Here is a 20,689-nt window from a genome sequence, read left to right on the forward strand (position 1 = left end):
AACAGCAGGAATGTTAAACAAAATCATAAAATATCAGCATATCTCACATCTCATAGCATGTTTTTTAGGATTGATTTTTCAAGCAGACAGATTGATTTTAAAATACTTTTCATAGTATACTGTATAAGGCTCTAACAATCCAGCACCTTGATATATTTTGCAGTGCTTGTACCCTTACAATCTTAGATCCACTAACACTGGTTTGGCTCAGTATTCCAAGAGTCACACATAATAGAAATGGTGAAGCATTACTTCATTCTGACCATAGGAGCAAACTGGTTCTTTTCTTCAATGCAGTCCTTTTTTTATTATACACTAATCACTATTTTTATGTGTTTTCTTTTTTTTTCAGTACTTCATGGTGGTGCTATGCACCTGAGATTCTAGCAAGATGAAGAGGCCTTTACAAAAGCGATTTGTTAATGGTGACACATTCATGAACTCTTGAAAGCCCAGGGGTATCTGGGAAGTCTTTTGGTCTTGGAAGCTTATTTTCTCAAACAGCCTGGCAACTGGAGTTTTTATTCTCCTGTTCTCCCTGGCCATCAAACCATAAGTAGTCATTAAGCTAACCATTATGTACTGTTAAATAAATAACTATACTTTAGTTTTAATATCTTTTTATAAGTATATTGTAAAGCCATTTGAGGTAGTTTAATGTATGAAAATGTGATATATAAGTAACATAGACACTCAATAAAAATAAATACTATGTACTTAACTTGATTTAATTTGAAATCACCAGAGATGTATATAATGTCTGGACAGGAGAATAGTCAGACATTGCCAGCAACCAAAACATCAAAATAATATCTAGAAACCAACAGTAAGCCAAGTTTAAAGTCTCTTTAGGTCTTTTTCTAACAATGTATTTGTTAATTTTTTAGCCTTTCCTTATTTTAAGGTTTGAACATCTTATTGAGTGCCCTGTCATTTTTTAATAGCAGCTACATAATCACATCATGTCCTGCAAATTATCAGCAACACGTGACTATCAACAGAAGTCATTGCCATAAACAACATGGTTGGCTCCCTTTAAAAACAACATTTGGTGGTTTTTACTGGAAAATAACAAACCAGGAAGTTGATTGAAATAAGCTGATTAGTGGTAATAATTACCATTATGCAATGTTCTATATGTTATCCAGAGTAGACTCTTTGTTTCACTGTCAGTCACAGCTCCGCTTTGATATTTTATATGGCCCCCAGTAATGGCGCACTGCACGATAACATACACTTGACTTCATAGCATAGCATTCATCTGCTCATAGGTTGATGTGCTTGCTGCTTCGTGAGCAGCTCGTTTTCTCCACTGTATCGGCCCGCTTCTTCTCTTCTTTTGTCGGGATCTTTTTGCGTTAAAACTGATTAAGTTGGTGTTTGTGTTGCAATTACTTCATACGTTTCTTTTAAATTTCTCACTTAAGCTGGCACTTAAGTGTTCAATCTGCCTCAATGATTTAAGATATGAAGAGGTAGAGGTAGTGGTGGTAGGGAAGAGAACGGCGCCCGTACGCATGCGTCATGCGGCCGCCCTGCTGGCCGCTGCCGAGAGTTGATTCTACAATAAAATAAAAATGAAAAGAGGAATAACTTTGGAGGTCAATCGTCACCCCGAAAGCAAATAGTAGACGTCACGTAGTATATTTGTACCAAATTTCAGGTCAATAGGTCAAAAGCTTTGCAAGCTACAGGTGGTTTAAAATCCTGGACAGACTAACAGACAGCCACGGTAGTGAATTATATAAGAAGATCTGTGAGGTGTTTTGTGAAGGTTAATTGTTACTGGTTTTCTGGGTGTCATATCACACAGCAAATATAAGAAGACCTTGGAAAGAAGACTGTGTTTCATACAGGCATTTATTTTAATAACACTTTAGACCAATTTCTAACCAGTCTTTTTTAAGTAAAATTCTAGAAAAAGCAGTTTTCCAGCAGTTAAAATTAGTATTTGAATATGCCTGGCCAACACCATAGAACATTTCCCCAAACTCCTAAAACCCACTTTTTTAAATTGTTTTTTTCATAGCAACATTTTACTGTATATTCCACACCTAATTGACTGTACATACATTAATTTTTTTATAGTCTTCAATGAATTTGCAATCACTATTAATCTCTACTTTTTTCAGCTTTCCTTTTCAGTTTTTCTGTGGTGGTGCAAAGTTGTATGCAGCCAGCTATGATGTTCAAATGAAAGTGGATACCCCAACTGCGTCAAATCATCTAGGACAAAGCCTAAAAAAACAATACAGAACTACTTAAGAACATTTCATTAGGTAGAATGTCCAATGGGGGCTGGACAGTGTTTTGGCCTTGAAACTCCTGCAGATTTTATTTTCTTCAGTTTATCTAGTGGTTTTTTTTCTATCTTCCCCTGCTATTTGACCTTATTATAAGACTTTAGAGACTTAAAAAACTATTTTACTTGTAAGGAAACTACTTGTCTATAAATTATATACCCTGTATTAATTTTATGTAAGTGTGTATTGATTTATTTTTTGCATGTTATTTATCTATTATTATCAAATTTTAATATGTTTTTCTTTTCTAGAAACTATTTCGTTGACATTTTGTAAAGCACTTGGAGCTATATTCCTGTGCATGTACATGTGTTATAGAAATTAATATTCTCACATCCTGCATCCTTCTTGCATAAAGTTTGTATATATTCCCCATATCCGCGTAGGTTTCCTCCCGATTTGCCCGCTTCCTCCCACAGTCCAAAGATATGCAGGTTAGGTGGATTGGCAATACTAAATTGGCCCCCTGATATGTGTGCATCTGTGTGCTCAAGCTGCAACAAGACTGGTGTCCTTTTCAGGAAATACTCCTGCCTTACACCCTATGTTTACAGGGATGGTCTCCAGCTTCTTTACGACCCTGCTTAGGATAAAGCAACTTTAAAAAATTAAAGGAAGTATGGATGTATACAATGGCTATTAAAACTGATAACAGGATTACTCTGGGGAGAGCTGGTCTATTTTAATGTCTTTCTCTCCTCATTACCAATTTTTTAAAGGAAAGCTCTCTGTTCCTACTTATAAGAAAAGAGTGAATGAAGATTATTTCTTCCACAGGCTGAAAGCTTTACTTCTGTTTCTCTGTTTTCCTGATATAATATTGTGACGCCTGAGCCACTGTCTTGCCCTCCAAACCACAACACTAAGTCTCAGTACTAGAGCAAAACCAGCTCTATTCAACTTGAAGCAGGAACAGCAGGGTTATTTATTGCAGCGGGATCTACCACTCTCATATACACAGAAACAGCAAATGGGCAGAGTCTGGGCCAGGTCAGTGGCAAAGTTATACTGTTCCCTGCATTTATAACATTCCTTGCATCATCCATCGGCAACAGGTGTGTATAGCGCAATTTCGATTGGCTCATAGTTGTTTGCTATGCTGCTGCGCTGCGAACCTGGGGTTGCCTCAGTAATGGACAAGCAGCCCTCCACAGACATGGCAATCATGCTTTGGCTTGTTGTCAAGCTGGGGAGGTCCTAAGAGAGTTCAGAAACCTCACAATATATTACCTCTTTTTCCCCTTCCTTGTGTGTCATTAGAAATAAGTACTGTATAATTATTATTTGGCATAATGTCATTTGGCCATTATTTTTGCTGTGAAGAAACACTGAGGGTACTTTCCCTGTTTTACTATCTATGTCTAGTAGTTTTCATCATCTGACCATAATCTACTTCTGACTTGGCTGAAGAATAAAGATAGAGAGCAGTCGCAGGCATTGTAAAGGTGTATTTCTGTAGGTATAAAGAAGTCCCATAGCATTTCATTCTGCCTGTCGCACACAATCTGGTTTATAATGTAACCCATTTGTACTTATCATATATTCCCATACACATTTCAATACAACTTAAAAGAAAACAATGGCTGACTTTGGAGGAAGGGAGTATTCTAGACAATCAGTGACGCAGTCTCTGCTTCCCTCCTCAGAATGGAAGAACCACCACCAGAAATAGATGAGAGATGTAAGATCTTGCAACAGGAGGAAAGTGTCATTTGAGCAACAACAACACTTGACGAGTCACTATGACGGGTGTGAGCAACTGTTTTCTTGTTGTTTCAACTTTGCCTTTAATAACACAAGAAGAGAGAGACCTAGCTGTTGCACCAATTTTTTGATGTCAGTTTCTGATCCTTTTAGCACTGTTTAAAATTAAAATAACATGCAGTACAACCAAAAAACATTACCGGCAAACAAAGTGAAATATATTTTTAGATTTGGGTATCCCCAGTATTTATTATCAATGTTGAAATAAATTCAGTGCTTAGTATATGATCTATCGGTACCTGTATTTGGAATACAGTACCTAAAAAGGTATCTGATATTGTTACTACAAGATTAAATATCTTCTTAATATAGTGATTCTTTTTTTAGCATTTTGTTATTCTTATCAGCATTAATTGACAGAAACATCAAGAAATCAATTCACACAAGGATTCATAATATAACATAATGTGTTTTACAGAAAATCAATTTAGACCCTAAAAATATGCAAATCATGCAGAAGGCATCCCAGCTCAAAACAACCACTGCTTTCTATGGGGCAAGGCATCAATGATACACAGTACATTGTCTTTTACTTTGTCTGCTTCAGGCCAAGTATAACTCTGAGCAGTGCCTTTCTCCAGTGTCCCTTATCACACAAACAAGATACACATCATAGCATTCTAAAGTTTTTCACAGACTGAGACAGTGGCTTATTTTCTATGTCATATTCAACTTTTAAGGCACAGACAGACACACAGGAAGACATATCTTCCAAATGACCATTCAAAGTTAATCCCATAAGACTGTGAATGTGGGTGTGTGCATAAGTAGGCCTTGTGAAGGACTGTTCAGAAATGTTAACTTCCTTTATCCCACTGTTGCCAAGAAAAGTCTTGGCCCCTACGAACCTGAAGTGAAATAAACATTTAAAAATGTTATGTTACACTAGGCCATTAATGTTAACACTTTGAAAGGAATATCTACACTTATACAACACCCCATTACCATGCTCATCCCTACACTCTGGATAGTGTGGTTCCTCATACAGCCATTGTTTAACCAAGCACTATTTCATTCAGGGACAGGTTCTTTGCTATGAAGTTGGTTCTTTGTGCTTTGAAAAACTTCCTAATATGTAGAAAAAAACTGAAATCTTGAATGTTTGGTAGGCAACCTAGCAAAACACTAACAGGAACTTAGTGTTAATAACCTGTGTTATTATATGCAGCAGAAGTCCTTTTAAAATCATGACCCCTAGGTATTTCTTAGTTCTGTTACCATTTATTTATGATTATTCATTTTTAAAGAGCCTGGTATGGATCTAAATATACAAAGGTACTTTCTGGAACCTTCATGTGGAAGGGTCTTTTGGCAACCCAAAATGGTTCCCTTATGGCATCACTCTGAAGGACCACTCAGGCACCTTTATTTTTAATAGGGTACCCTGTGTTCTTTATTCTGTAAAACTACAAAACACATACTATATAATAGACTAAATACTAACATTTAGCATCCATTATAATGGTATTCATGTGACAGTTTGAAAGCAAGGGTTTTCTCACCATAGAGTTGCTGAATGGCCCTTCTGTCATGCAATGAAAGCTCCACAGAATCGCCCACATGGAGGTAGAAAGGGTGCATCACTGACCCAGGCCGAAGCAGGTGAGGGAGTCCCAGCACGTGACCAATTTCGTGTACTGCAACCTAAAAGAACCACAATCAATGTCTATGATCTTTGAAGAGGAGTTTTAAAACAAAGCTGTCAACAGGAAAGCAAATGTTAAAAGCTTTATGAATAAAAAATCTCTTACAATTGTTATATTTGAATGGGCTGCAAACTGAGATAATAAAAAACAAATAAAACCTGTAACAATGGCACCAAAAATAAAACCAAAGTCCAATTAAAGCTTCAGTAAAGTTTTGAATAATGATATCTAATGACAACAGCTTGTTAAACTGTAAAGTTTAGGGAAAAAAAACAATATTGATTGGGTGAACAGCCTTTACAAACAATCACAGTATGTTCTTACTGGTTCCCAATCCTTCAGAACACACTCCCAGCTTTTGTTCTGATGATATCAGAACTCATGTGGAAATATTCCTTCACAAAATTCAATAAGCTGTAATCCTTTTGGCTACTAACACATATCTAATCTGCCACTTCAATACCTGATGGCTCCTTCCACAACACATCTCCTGGTTCTTCTGGCCTCTGAACACACAGTGTACTTAGACAGAGACAGAAAAACTATTGTGCTTTACGCAGTAGTGTTGAAGACATATTGAAAAAAAGTGGGTTGCAATGAGACATGTTCCTTTCCCCTGTTACCTTTTTTAAATAACCAGATGTACTATATATCTTTTTTAAGTCTGACAAGATCCTCTGTCATCATGCAAACATCCACTATAAAGTGATATTTTCAATAGCAGGAAGCAAGGTACAGTATATGCAAACCAAAACAGAAATTACTTTAAAACCAATTTGATAATGTGATGCTGCTGTATGAATAGTGGAAAATCTGTAAGTAGAAGAAGCAATTATCTATGAGTCAAGTCAGCTGCCTCATTGTTTTTAACAGGCATCTGTGTGTCTCTCCTTACATTTCCAAATCGCTACATATGTGCTATTTGGTAGAAGTCTTTTGCAACACCATTGAATGTAGAGACAGTTCACCACAGCAAAGATTCATTTGTGTAAGCCTAATGTAGAGGTTACAAGCAATCTAACAGCATGTCTTTGGGTGGTAGGAGAAAACATACATACATACATACATACCTGGAGAAAACAAAAACCACATACACAAGATAAGGGAATGGACTCTCCACAAAGACAGCTATTGGGTTGGGATTCAAACCAAGGAGTATGGCGAAGTGAGACAACAGCATGCAATACTGTACCTCCATGCCATCCCTATTTTGATGGTAAAATATCCATCACATAAAACCATCCTCTTGAGAGAGTGCTTTTGTAAAAGTAAAGCTCTGTATGTTCAGAGATGTGGAGTCTTCTGTATTATCCAATGATTTCTTCATTTAAGAGGATGACCTCATTGGTAAAACTGTGGCTACTTTTAACTTCCTGAATTTCAAAAACATATAAGTCAATCAAAAAATCATATATAGCAAAGTGAGCAATGACCATCATACCAAAAACCATTTATGCAGTCATGGTTAGCATACCTGATTTTTTCTGTGTTAAGTTTACATTTTGTTTTTGTGTCTGTGTGGTTTTTCTTCTGGGCTATGTTGAGGTCATTTTACATCCTGAAAGAAAGCCATGTTAGTCATGTGGGAGTGTGTGTGCGTGAGCCCTGCGATCCTGACTAGAGCTGGTTTTTTGCTGTGCTCTTGGTTCTGACGGGTTAGGTTTCAGCCCCTCAACAATTTTGAATTGGATTATGTGAGCCCGAGAAAGCTCTGTTCTACTGTCTGAGAAAGCTCTGTTTTTCTGTCATTTGAGTATGCCCTAGATCAAATAAGGAAGCTATTAGAAAATGGAAATGTAGTGTTTTACGCTATTTTTATTAATGCTTACTTTGTTGGATGTCTATCCATCCATCCATCCATTGTCCAACCCGCTGAATCCGAACACAGGGTCACGGGGGTTTGCTGGAGCCAATCCCAGCCAACACAGGGCACAAGGCAGGAACCAATCCCAGGCAGGGTGCCAACCTACCGCAGGACACACACACAATCACACCAAGCACCAACTAGGGCCAATTTAGAATCATCACTCCAGCTAACCTGCATGTCTTGTTGGATGTCAATAATGTAAATACTGTAAATAACGATGATGAACCAGTCAAAGAGTTTTTGGTGGCAAAATCAGTTGAAGAAATGACACAAGAATGATGCAGGTGACAGAATGCAGACAAATAATTTGTTTTTGAATATAACACACTCATCTTGGACAACTAGTGATAACCTCAATTCATAAACTGCCTCATGTGAAGTGCCCTGTAGAATGGCATAAAAGGAAATTAATTATGTTTAGACTAGGGGTTCACAAACTAGACTAGGGGCCCAGGCCCCCTCATAATACAAACCCAATGCAAAACTGGATATGATCCTGGAACTTGGTTTCTGCTAACAACAGTCCCAGAGCATGAATTTGAATTATAGCAAACCTATTATTCAAAGCAAAGACTTATGCATAGCACACTATTGATGTTTATGTGATTAAATACAGTAGCACGTGATACCTCTAGATTGGGGTACTCAACCTTTTTCTTTGATGTGCCACCTCCTGGAATGAAATTGTTTTGTGCCAACATTTTTTTCAATCATAAATTGTTAATTACTGAATTTGTATGTGCAAATAAAGGTAATATTTCTTAAAGCCCTCTTGCCATAATACTGCATTTTTTAATTTTTACAAGGGATTGTTGATCATTTTTTGGGGGGCCTTGGGTTTTTAATTTTCTATGTATACATCAAAAACCTTTTCTAATTAATTATTTTTAATGTAAAGCCAGTAGTGCAATTTGATACAGAATAGAAAAACCTTTCAATATTCTGCAGGAGAAAATAACTCACAAGTTACATACAATTTATGATGAATAAAAATACACAAAAAACTAATAAATGCTTTCAAGTCAATGTAATGCTTAGCCTGTTTAATAGCTGCACAGTTCAGTTTCTAAATTCAGCCAATTCTTGTAGTTATTTTTAAGAAAGAACGGAGGTTGCTAAACATTGACGACTCTGTCCAAAATAAAGGCTTTCCGCATTTGCATAATATAAATAATACTAAAATCCAGTGCTTGCCACCTATAGAAGTTTTTAGATGAGTCTTCCATTATAGGCTGCATTGATAATGGAGGTGAGTCCGAGAACAGGATGCTTGTGGAAGACTTTACCTTATGCTGAAAGAGCCATCTGCAACTTAACATAAGCAAAACAAAAGAGCTGGTGGTAAACTTCTGATGTTCCACAGAGCCTCTGAGACAAGTCACCATTCAGGGAGAGGATGTTGGAGTGGTGCAGAGCTACAGGTACCTGTGGGTTCATATAAACAGTAGATTGAACTGGTTTTACAACACAGTGGTGTTGTACAAGAAGGACTGGAACAGACTGTACTTCCTAAGGAGACTCAGGTCTTTTGATGCATGCAGCAAGCTGCTAGAAATGTACTATCAATCCATAGTACCCAGTGTGGTGTTCTATGTTTTTCTCTCCTGGGGTTGCACCTTGTGTTCAAAAGATGCACAACGCCTGAACAAACATATCAGGAAATCCTGCCCGACCACAGGGCTAACCTACCTTGAAAATTTAACTGAACTACTTCATTTAATAACTCAGTCAACTTAACATAAGGGTAAACATTTTAAGCGGGGCCTAAACCATACTTTTTTGCCGTTTCATTTAACCTCTCCAGTTTATCTTGAATGAACTCATGCTCACTGCCAGAATACGGACATGTTTCGAAGTGGAACAGCTATCTGATTACTTGACATTTTGGCACAATTAAAGCGTGATCTCAATTCAAAGTGCAATACACATGGAGTTGCGACATGCAATAAGTCTGCTTTGCTTTTAGTTATGATCGTGAATCAAAATGCAATGCGCTTTTGTATTACTCTTTAAACTGACAAAAAAGTGCATGCTGTAGTAAAAAACAATCAATCATTTGGTTGATATTTGCTTAATTATGACAATATAAAACTCTACCAAAATTAAATGCACCTCTTCTATGTACATTGCATTGCAATGTATTTAACAAGTTGGATTGTGTTTAATTTTTGCATTAATAATCTTCCTTACTAAACCCTGGAAACACTGGAAGCTGTTGTGGCAGTGGCATAGCTAGGGGGGGCGGAGGGGGCGGTCCACCCCGGGAGGCATTATTGGCCACAAGGATCAGTACAATTCGTGTGTAAGCAGCAAGGTTCGGAAAAATATCACTCATGTATGAAAAAAGTCAAATTCTCTGATTTTTAACCACAAATGCTTGAAAAATAATGTTCAGACTGTCCTGCATCAGACACAGCAGTTGAAATGTATGAGGCAATGACAAAAATAAACAAACGTTACACCGATAATAATTTTTAGGAAGATAAACAACTAATTTACAATTTATAATTTCGTTTTGTTATTAATCTGAATGAGTTCTTGCTCTGCGCAGAAAACATCCCCACCTATTACTTTGGTTCTGGTTTTCGTAGCGTAATTATATTAAACTAATAATTAGAACACGGCTTATCAGTGCGTCTTGTGGACACTTTTTCTCTAGTGTCGTTTCTCGTGACTGAAGACAGAGAGATATAATTAAAGTTAGTAAAAAAATCTTTTATTAATACACACCAGGCAAAGGTAAGAATGACAGAGAAGCACAGTCCTAGGACACCTGCCCTTCATCTGCCCCGAGAAGTCGGTGTCCTAAATCTTTTATAGGGCAAAGCTTTGTCTTATGACTTTAGATGCACAAGAATTTTGAGACATTACATCTTTACAACAATTTGCTTGGATCAACATTTTTAAAGTTCATCAGTTGGTTTTAAAGTTCATCAGTTGGTCACATGTGGTTATTTGTCTGTTAGGAAAAACAGGAAGTTGCACTTAGACATTTTGCTTAGCACGTACTTCAGTTCTGATCATTAATTCCTATTTTCCAATCTCATACTTCGGTATCTGTATTTTTCTATTTCACAGTCTATACTATATTCTTGTCTAGTTGATGCTTATAAATGTATATAAAAAATTATTGCTGTTTCTTTATATATAAATAAATCTATGCAAAATGTATCTTAATTTTTCTCTATACGTCATTTTAATTTTCTATTTATATAGTTTAACATATTCAGATATGTTGGAGGGCAGCAAATTGAAGCCCCGCCCCCCCGAGCGGCACGAACTCGAGCTACGCCACTGTGTTGTGGAAAAGATGATGGTGATAAAATGGGATGCAATCATGAGGAATCCCCTCCATCCCCTCCAGGTAGTGTTCTTTTGGAGAGCTGGTTGTACCCACAGGCTTATTCCATCAGCGTGTGCTAAGAAGAGCATCTGGGGATCTTTTCTACCCACTTCTGTCGGTCAATGCTTCCTCTCAACGTCATATGTGGCCATGGAATAGGAGAACAACTGGTGAGCAGAAAGGAGGGTAGAGATGAAGCTATGGTGAAACACGCAGCCTAGCATTAAGACTTGGCTTCGGCGGCTGGGTAAACTACCAATGGCTCATTTACTGTATATTGTCTGTAGCTCTCTAGTACTTCTTTTTTTTAAGTTTCCTTACTTATCACCTGGACAGTGGCTAGTGCCCTGCTCTAGTTGAGAATTGCAGCAGCACTATAACTACACTGACACTATTTTCATGCATCAATTGTAAAACATTTTTAGGTATGTTTATTAAAAAACTACCTGAGGCAATCTAAAGACAATCTTAAAAACTGGAAGTGATTATTTTAAGAATGTCAACCTCGCTAGGAGTGCAGTGGCCCCACAAGCTCAGCTTGGTGCTCCCCAATGTGAAAACCACTGCTCCTGAGATTCCAAAGTAGGGTAGCATGAGAATTACCTTGGAGCCTGACTCATTGGCAGTGCTAAATTTTTAAATCATGAAGCGATGGAGCTCATGGTGACAGCCTGGGAGCAGAATGTGAGTTCATTAGACAATTTGTACACCGGAGTATATAACTGTTAAAAGTGAATTCAAATATTGGCCTACTACATGCATGAAATCATTACCATTTACTGTACATTTGCATACGCACATATACATTAGTATTTCACTTGGATATCTTGAAATTTTAATTGTCACTCTGTCCACACTCTGTGCAGTTTGGTCACAGTAATGGTCCTAAGGTGTATCTAGAGGTCATGGAACTCAGAGTTAGAAAGCTCATAATCAGAGATGCTATAATTCAGCTCTGGCCAGCTCCAGCACAAATTGGACATCTTTGTTAGTTTCAAGTGTGTCAACAACTTGCACGTGTAAGACATCTTACGTGATCGCTAACCCGATTCATATACTTTCCTCATGCATTCCCAATAATTTGAAATTTCAGAGTGGGGGGTGACAAAGTTCATATTGTAGCTGATACTCAAACAAGGAATGTCAGAATGCCAAAAAAACAGTTGACCAGACAAAAAGTGGCAAAAACAGCTTTATTCAAAGAAATATTTAAATGCATTTTAAATTCATTCTGTACTCTAGATCTGTCATTTTAATGTTTCATAAGTTAACAGGCATATATCCATATATTTTCATATCTGTTTTTTCCACTGTGAAAACAGAGGAACAAGGCAAGAGGCAACCCTGGAGAGGCTATGAATGTACACACAAGCAGATACCCACAAATACAGCGAACAGCATGTCCTTGTTTGGTTACACGAAAGTGGAAAGTGATTCTTCTAACTGAAAGTATTTTGGAATTCTCTTCTATAATTCTGATTTTTGTTCTAAGATTTCTTAGGTAAGGAAGACAGACGTTTCAATGTAAAGTTATTATACTCACTAGTCATGATACCCAAGAGTGGTGGGATGCTTACATGTTGCTTAGCTCATGCAAGTAAGAATTTCATTGTGTTCTGTACACATGACAATAACGTCCCTATAAAAGTATGACTTCAAAGAGTTATGGATACCCAAGTCCCAAAGATATGCATGTTGTTTTAATAGGTCGCTTTAAATTACAGTAATCCCTCGCTACTTCGCGGTTCACTTTTTGCAGATTCACGACTTTGCGGGTATTTAAATATAGTAGTAGTATTTCCTAGTCTAAGAACAACAAAACAAGTTCAGTGACTAAGTGCGTTGTAACACGGGCTGTGATTGGTACATGGGAGGGAGACGACAAATCACAGCTTCCCGCTTTCTAATCGGGCCCGTGATTGGTGCTTTGACTGATGCCCAGATCCCACAGCACCTCCCCTTGTCTCTCTCTTTCTCGCCGAGCGGTTTACTTTACATTGTACTGTGTGTGATTTTTTTGTGGTTTCTTTGTGTTGAACTTTGCTTCAATTTTCACCCCCTGCAATGGCTCCCAAACATGCTCCTTCTTCCAAGGCTGGTGCTGAGCCTAAACGCCAACGAAGAATGATGACGATCGCTGAGAAGGTGAAACTTCTGGATATGTTGAAGGAAGGGAGAACATTCGCGGCTGTGGCTGCAGACTGGCTAAGGATCTGCAAGAGCGGTCACAGGAATGGAACGGCGATATGGTTCGATTGGTCCAATTTTGCAACAAGGTCGACGACGTCATGACCGCCTACAAGCTGCTCTTCGACTGGAGAAAGAAGCAGCGGCAGCAGCTGCCAATCACAATGTTTTTGCAGCCTCGCAAAAAAGAGCCAGTTCCTACTACTACTACGGATACACCTTCAGAAACCGTGGAAGCGGTCCCCCAGGAAATGGCACCGCCATCTGAAGAGACGTAAAATACAGTCATCAGCTGTGCAGTAAAAGTCATCATCACCTTCATCGTCATCATTTTTACTGCACAGCATATTCATCACAATCATATATCATATCATCATTCATCACATCATATATACAGTAGGTACGTTTACTTCGCTATACAGTAACTGTAAACTTATCTACCGATTTCATATTGCTTAACAGTTGCCCCTGTTATTAATAGAGTAAAGGGTGGAATGTAAACAGTACAGGGAGGGTTTAAAAACGTCCAAATACACGTTAAATAATTAAATAAATATGGTGTCCCTACTTCGCGGAAATTCAGTTATTGCGGCCGGCCTTGGAACCTATCTCCCGCAATAAACAAGGGATTACTCTATTCCTTCTGCAGGCTTTATTTCATTCTTGAGCCCAATGCTGATAGGATAGGTACCATTCCAAGAAATCCTTAATTAAACAATTATCAGACGGAGGCTGTATTGTACATCCATGGCCAGTGTTAAAGAACACCTCCTTAGTTTATGCTTAGGTATTGGTTTTATTCCTGACTGGAGAATTTTCTGTATGCAAGTTTGGTGAATTCTTAGCAGTTTCCAAAGTACTCGAAAATGCTTTGGGAATAATATAGAACTAGAAGGTAAATCAAAGTTGAGCGCTGCATCAAATTAAAAAAACTAAATAAAATCTATTTCCAATTTTTTTTAAAGTGATAAATGAATACCTTAAGCAGGCTGATTCCATGATCTGAGCTTGAGGTGCTAAAGAGGTCATCATCATCAAAATGGATTTCACCAGGCTCTACAGTGTGGGCTAGCTCCTGTCCATTTCCATCAAACGGCTGTGGACATCCAAAATGTCGGCCTTTTCACAAAGAAAAAAGATGTCAAAGCATTTGTCAAATGGTAGACTGTACAATATATCAGAAGTAGCACAATAATAAAATTAGTCACCTGTCCCAAAACCTAATTTGATATCTATCTCCATCATGTCAGAAGTGAGGTCCTCCTCAAAGTCAATTAGTGCCACTTCACTCCAACGCCTAAAAGCTTGTTTAAAAGTGAGCCTTTGGTCATCAGAAGAGAGATGAGAGCTGTGCCCTTCTACCATTAAACGCCATTTCAGAAGGGGTTTGGCAAAAGCCATGCCTAAGACAAATGGAGAACCTGTGCTTATCCGTCTGCTTCGAGGCATTACGTAATCTAGAAATCTCCTCCTCCTTGCTTTCTTGTCAATAAGGTTTTCCTCAGCAGTGGAACCAAAAAGCCCACCTGTTGGTGTTGGCTGTTGTTCTTTGACTAATTCATTTGGCATTCTTCCTGGAAATTTTTTACTTAGGTCAGCTGATGAAAGCATTTGCTGAAATTTAATTTGCTGGAAACCACAAAAGAGAGATGAATGCAAACTTATCTGGCTTGAATTAACTCTTGTGAGATCGTTTTTTGTAGAATACCCTTGGGATTTTGTGAAGCTTCCAAAATCTCTTTGTGTTAATTGCCTGCAGAAGCTGTCAGGGACTTGTCCACATTCTAACTCTTTTGGAAACTGTTCTGAACGAGCCATGGGAAAAAGTGCTTCTTTGGGGTGACTCTCTGAATATCTGATAGTAGTGACAACTTGCGTTGGTGATAACTGGATGTCCTGGATCTGTAGCCTCTTCATATCAAAGGTATTAGGCCATAAGCCTTTAGTGTGGGAGCTCTGAATGACATTTAAAATAAACAGAAGAGTCTTTGATTATAAAAAGCAAAAATACAGTTGAAAAAACATTACACACACCACAGGTTATGCAGACTGAAGAACCGCTAATAAAGACATTCATTAATAACAGTTACTAATACCTGTCTGCAATAGTTACTGTGTCTAGTAAAATAATAAAATTTAATGAGAAGTTTCCCATATAAATTGCCCCATGCAGAATGCTGAACATCAGAGGATAACCCATTTTAATGCTAGTAAGAGCAAAAATCCATTATATTTAAAGATGGGTCCAGATGTAAGGATGTGAACTCTTATAGACGGATTATACTTTGTTGTAACATTCTATTTATTTACTGTTTCATTTAAATGAATGTAAGCAATAACACAAACAGACCCCTATGACACTGAACAAAATTAAATAGGTTTGAAAATAAAGTTGAACTTGTCCTTAAATGTAATATAATACTAGGTTGTGTCATGTTATGCATTGTAATGTTATGTTAATAATATAAACAACCTAAAATAAAAGAATTAAGAATGCAGATACTTTCAGTTATAAACATGTTTTCTACTTTTTCTGTATAGTTCAGTGATAGCAATCCACAACCAGTTTCACTAAAAATAGAAATATACTGTGAATTCAGTATGTGTTCAGGACTATATGAAATCACTCTGTAAGCATTTGTTATATTTTTTAATATTATAAACTAGATGAAATTATTCAAAAGGTGGCACAGTGGTTACTACTGCTGCCTTGCAGCGTTAGTATTCCTGCCTTGACCCAGTCTCTCTCTAGGTGGAGTTTGCAAGTCCTACTGGTGTCCAAGTGATTTTCTTTCCTCATCTCAAAAAACTTGCAGGTTGTCCTGTCTAAGCTGGCCCCATGATGAGTAGACTCCCAGTTCAGGGTTGGTCGTCATCTTACACTACTGTATATTGCCAAAAGTATTGGGACGCCTGCCAACACACACATGAACTTTAATGACATCTCATTTTTTTAATACATAGGCTTTAATATGGAGTTGGCCCACCCTTAGCAGATATAACGGCTACAGCTTCATCTTTTCTGGGAAGGTTTTCCACAAGGTTTAGTAGTGTGTTTATGGGATTTTTTTTTCTTCCAGGAGAACATTTGTGAGGTCAGGAACTGATGTTGGACGAGAAGGCCTGTCTCGCAATCTCCGCTCTAATTCATCCCAAAGGTATTCTGTCGGGTTAAGGTCAGGGCTCTGTGCAGGGCAGTCAAGTTCCTCCACACCAAACTCGCTCATCCACTTCTTTATAGACCTTGCTTTGTGCAATGGTGCACAGTCATTTTGCAACAGGAAGGGGCCATTCCCAAACTGTTCCCACAAAGTTGGGAGCATGAAATTGAACAAAATGGCTTCATATGCTGTAGCATTAAGAGTTCCATTCACTGGAGCTAAGGGGCCAAGCCCAACCCATGAAAAACAACTCCTCACCATATTGCCCCGTCCATCAAACTTTACACTTGGCACAATGCAATCAAAGAAGTACCGTTCTCCTGGCAACCACCAAACCCAGACTCGTCCATCGGATTGCATGATTCGTCACTCCAGAGGACACATTTCCACTGCTCTACAGTCCAGTGGCAGTGTGCTTTATACCACTGCATCCAATGCTTTGCATTGCACTTGGTGATGTAAGGCCTGGATGCAGCTGCTCGGCCATGGAAACTCATTCCATGAAGCTCTCTACACACTGTTCTTGAGCTCTTGGAGGTCTGTAGCTGTTGACTCTGCAAAAAGTTAGCGACAGCATGTTCCTGCAATGTGATTTAACATGGTTTACCACTTCGTGGCTAAGTTGCTGTTGTTCCCAATTGCTTCCACTTTGTTATAATATCACTAACAGTTGACCATGGATTATTTAGCAGCAGGGAAATTTCACAAATGGACTTATTGCAAAGGTGGCATCCCATCACGGTACCACGCTTGAATTCCTTAAGCTTCTGACAGCGACCCATTCTTTCACAAATGTTTGTAGAAGCTGTTTGCATGTCTAGGTGCTTGATTTTGTACACCTGTGGCCATGGAAGTGATTGGAACACCTAATTTCAATGATTTGGAGCGGTGTCCCAATACTTTTGACAATATAGTATATGTCTGCCGTTGTCTTGGATTGACACCAACTCCAGTAAACCTGTACTGGATGAGTGGGTTAGAAAATCGATAAATAATCAATGTGTTTTTTTTTAATACAGTATGTGGTATGCCACAGCCCACATCAGCTCCCATATTATTACCATATTAGCTCCCACTAACACAAGCTGTGCACATCTGGAGAGCAGCTGATCATTCACTTTTTACAATGTCAATGCTGCTTTGCTGCACCTTGACCACCATCTGCTGTTTAGAGACAAACTTTTGTACTTCGCATTAAATTGTATTTGCACACAGATTTTTTTTACTTCTCTGGAATTCACATATTTATTGTTTCTATTTGCACACATTTTCTTCCTTCCATTCCTTTGTTTTTTAGTCCTTCTTTCACACTGTGGACATGTAAATAAGGAAGTGGAACCAGGCAAAGTACAGTATATGCCATAAAAAGAGATGCAAAACTAAAGAAATTTTTAAAATAAAGTGTTTGACTAATAATAATTTGGAGAAAAATAAAAAGCTGTTAGCTTAAATATCAACAGCAACTAAAGCAAATTAATAGTCTCAAGTAGCTGCTGACTAATTGGTAGTGCTGGCATTGTCTGCTGACTTAGGATGTGGCCTGCAACCATCAAGTACATTGCATTAATTCTTCATGTTATTCCCAAATGTTCTTCTCAGAGTACAACTTCAGTTTTAAATAAATAAGATTTTGACTGTCTGTATAATCACATTTTTATGTACTTTACCATAAATGGAAAGCTGTTGTCTTAATGTTTTTACTGCTAGATTAAACATCAACTAATGTGACCATATGAATGGGCTTTTAGTTGGAAAGATAAAAGTATTCCACACTTAACCATCTAGTTTCAAATCTGCTGTAGATCAAACACTTATGCAAGACACATTTGAGATTTACATATCCGTTAATCAATTTAATGTTTTTTGGGGGATTTGTAGAAATACTAAAGCTAAATTAATTAAAACATTGGAACAATTTTGGTAAGAATTGGCCATTCAGCCCAACAAGTGATCATCAATACGATTCACCTAATTTCTTGAAAATAACATTGAGTTGGGTTTGATGGCTCTTCAAGTCCAACTGTCTACTGCACTACTTTGTAACATTCCAACAGTAAAAAACTGTTTAAAGTTTGTGAGAAGAACTGATGCCTCACAAATCCAGGTGGTGGGATTTAATTCATTGTGATGGACTGGCATTCAAAGCCGGTTTATGTTCTTTATGTCCTTTAGTAATGTCACAGATTCCCTGACTTTAAATAACTCAAAATAGTCAAAGTTGGTTTGGAAAAAGTGATGGAGGCACAAAATAATAGAGCATATCAATAACAAATGACTAGGAGACTATAAGGCACTACTGATTGGTGGCATAGTAATATGAATAAGATTGATGTTTGTAGTCCTAAAGGATGCCTGGCAATATTTTGAAAAGAACAGGATATCGTGATGTCCTGGATAAATTTCCCATCATGGCCATGTTGATTCTCATCCCCTAATCACCCCATGTCTCTAACTGGCTATCTCTTTCACCCCTTCATCACCTTGTAGTGAATTTGTAGTGAGTGTACTGGTGCAAAATGAATGTATTTGCCTCATGCCCATTAGTGGTGGTTGACATGGTTTCCCATTGTCTATGTAAAGTGCTTTGAGTAGCTAGAAAAGTGCTATATAAATTTAATTAATTAATTAGTGCTGCATCATAGCCTCATATTCTCAGTTCATATCTGACACATTTACCCGGTGTCTTTGTGATTTTTCTCCTACCACTCAGGTTTACATCCCACTGACATACAGGTAAGGTTATCTAGTGACTGGTAAACGCACTATGGATTGTGGAATTGATTTTATAGGGAAGGTTTAATGTCTGCACACTGATGACATAGGTAGTGTGCAATATAATTTACATTTCTGATGATATTTAATGGAATAAGGCAGTGGTTCTCAACCTGTGGGGTGAGCCCCCCTAGGGGGACGCCAAGTAACAAAAAGGGGGGCACGAAGATGAGAAAAAAAAGAAAGCAAGAATCAAAAATATGAAAAATACATCTATTGAAACCAAAACCAATTAACTTAAACTACATGCTGATACTAGAAAAATAAATATAGTGTTAGATAAATGTCGCTAAAAGTTAAGTAGGTATAATAAAATATGCATCTATGATATATCATAATTAAAAAAGAACAAATTGGTATTAGTGGGCTCCTTTCAAAAAACGTTAGGGGGGCACGATTAAAACTGTTATGAAAACTCGGGTCGCAAATACGTAAAGATTGAGAAAAGCTGGAATAAGGTGTTAATGACATTTTGGTGGGATTCTGGGGATGACTTAATGGCCAGTGTGTCTCAGAGGGCTTGCATGCATAATCAGACTGTGGGAAGAGGTGGAATTTGTTACACAGTAATGCTAAATAATCTTTGTGTGATTGAGGGCATGTGTGTGACCTGCAGTGGCCTATTGACCATTCAGGGTTAGTTTAATGCCTTGCACCAAGTGTGGCTGTGGTAGGCATCATAAGTCCATAACCATGAACTGGAAAAATGAGTCAGCAAATTTAAGGACAGATGAGATTTGAATACAGCAAAAAATGTAAAGTAAAACAGAATGAAAGCATACAGTATAAGGACTAAGTCTATTACCTTGCTGTCAAACTTCACTGTTTGGATTGAGTATGACAGCCTACACAATTAAGTCACAAAAAACACCTCAACCACCAGTTATTCCATATGACAACATACACTCAGTTTGGTCTTTTACGTGTGATATAAAATTGCTTTTTTCATGCAAACCTTGCACAGAAAGTACTCCACCCTGCCCGCAGGAGTTTCAAGAGACAAGTACAACTTATAAGCAGTCTTTTAAATCTGAAAAGTACAACCTACACACAAACAAAAATGCCACTTTCTGTATTAGAATAATCCCTTCTGTCAACATCTAATAAGTTATGCTCACCTTCATTCCCAGAGTGGTGGTCTTTGGCAGTGCAAAATGAAGTCCTGTTACCATACTGATTCCCCCGCATGTGAACCAGTAGAAGAACACGGAATTGTGTAAGAGAGAGGAGTGATGTTGCATCTCTGAAGGTTTGGGCATCTGAGCATTTGCTTGGTAGCCAAGCTTCTTCTTCTTGACGGGTCCATTTGGCCATATGCTGGTCTTTATTTCCTTCTAGCATGACACGTCAGTCTCACAAGCACACACCTGGCTAGATCCATCATTTCCTCCCTCCCTCTCTCCCCCAGTTGCCTCTCACAAACAGTCACTCTACTTCATAATGTAAAGGAAGGAAATCCAATACATTGTAAAGAATCTCTGATTCACCTGCTATTTCATTATTAGATTTGAACTGCTGGGTTTGACATGTGAAGAGAGAGTTGTTTCATCAGCTCACTACCTCCTATCCAAGAAGTTCACACAGAAGAATATTGCTCTGTTTCTTGACATGTTTGGTGTAGTAGAGCGCAACTGCAGTGGAGTGCA

General features: G+C 38.0%; 1 protein-coding gene across 1 annotated transcript in view; it reads right to left on the minus strand.

The window, feature by feature from the left end:
• Positions 1 to 20,384, minus strand: part of LOC120538608 (matrix metalloproteinase-21-like) — a 33,328-nt gene extending 12,944 nt beyond the window's left edge. The window contains exons 1-5 of the mRNA XM_039767994.1: positions 20,162 to 20,384; positions 19,849 to 19,865; positions 14,319 to 15,096; positions 14,090 to 14,229; positions 5,570 to 5,711 (exon numbers count right to left, since the gene is read on the minus strand). Coding sequence (XP_039623928.1) covers positions 5,570 to 5,711; positions 14,090 to 14,229; positions 14,319 to 15,096; positions 19,849 to 19,865; positions 20,162 to 20,384 — 1,300 coding nt within the window. The remainder of the gene's footprint in view (positions 1 to 5,569; positions 5,712 to 14,089; positions 14,230 to 14,318; positions 15,097 to 19,848; positions 19,866 to 20,161) is intronic.
• Between the last annotated feature and the right edge of the window lie 305 nt (positions 20,385 to 20,689).

The sequence above is a fragment of the Polypterus senegalus genome, chromosome 11, assembly GCF_016835505.1.
Source record: "Polypterus senegalus isolate Bchr_013 chromosome 11, ASM1683550v1, whole genome shotgun sequence".
Lineage (NCBI taxonomy): Eukaryota > Metazoa > Chordata > Cladistia > Polypteriformes > Polypteridae > Polypterus > Polypterus senegalus.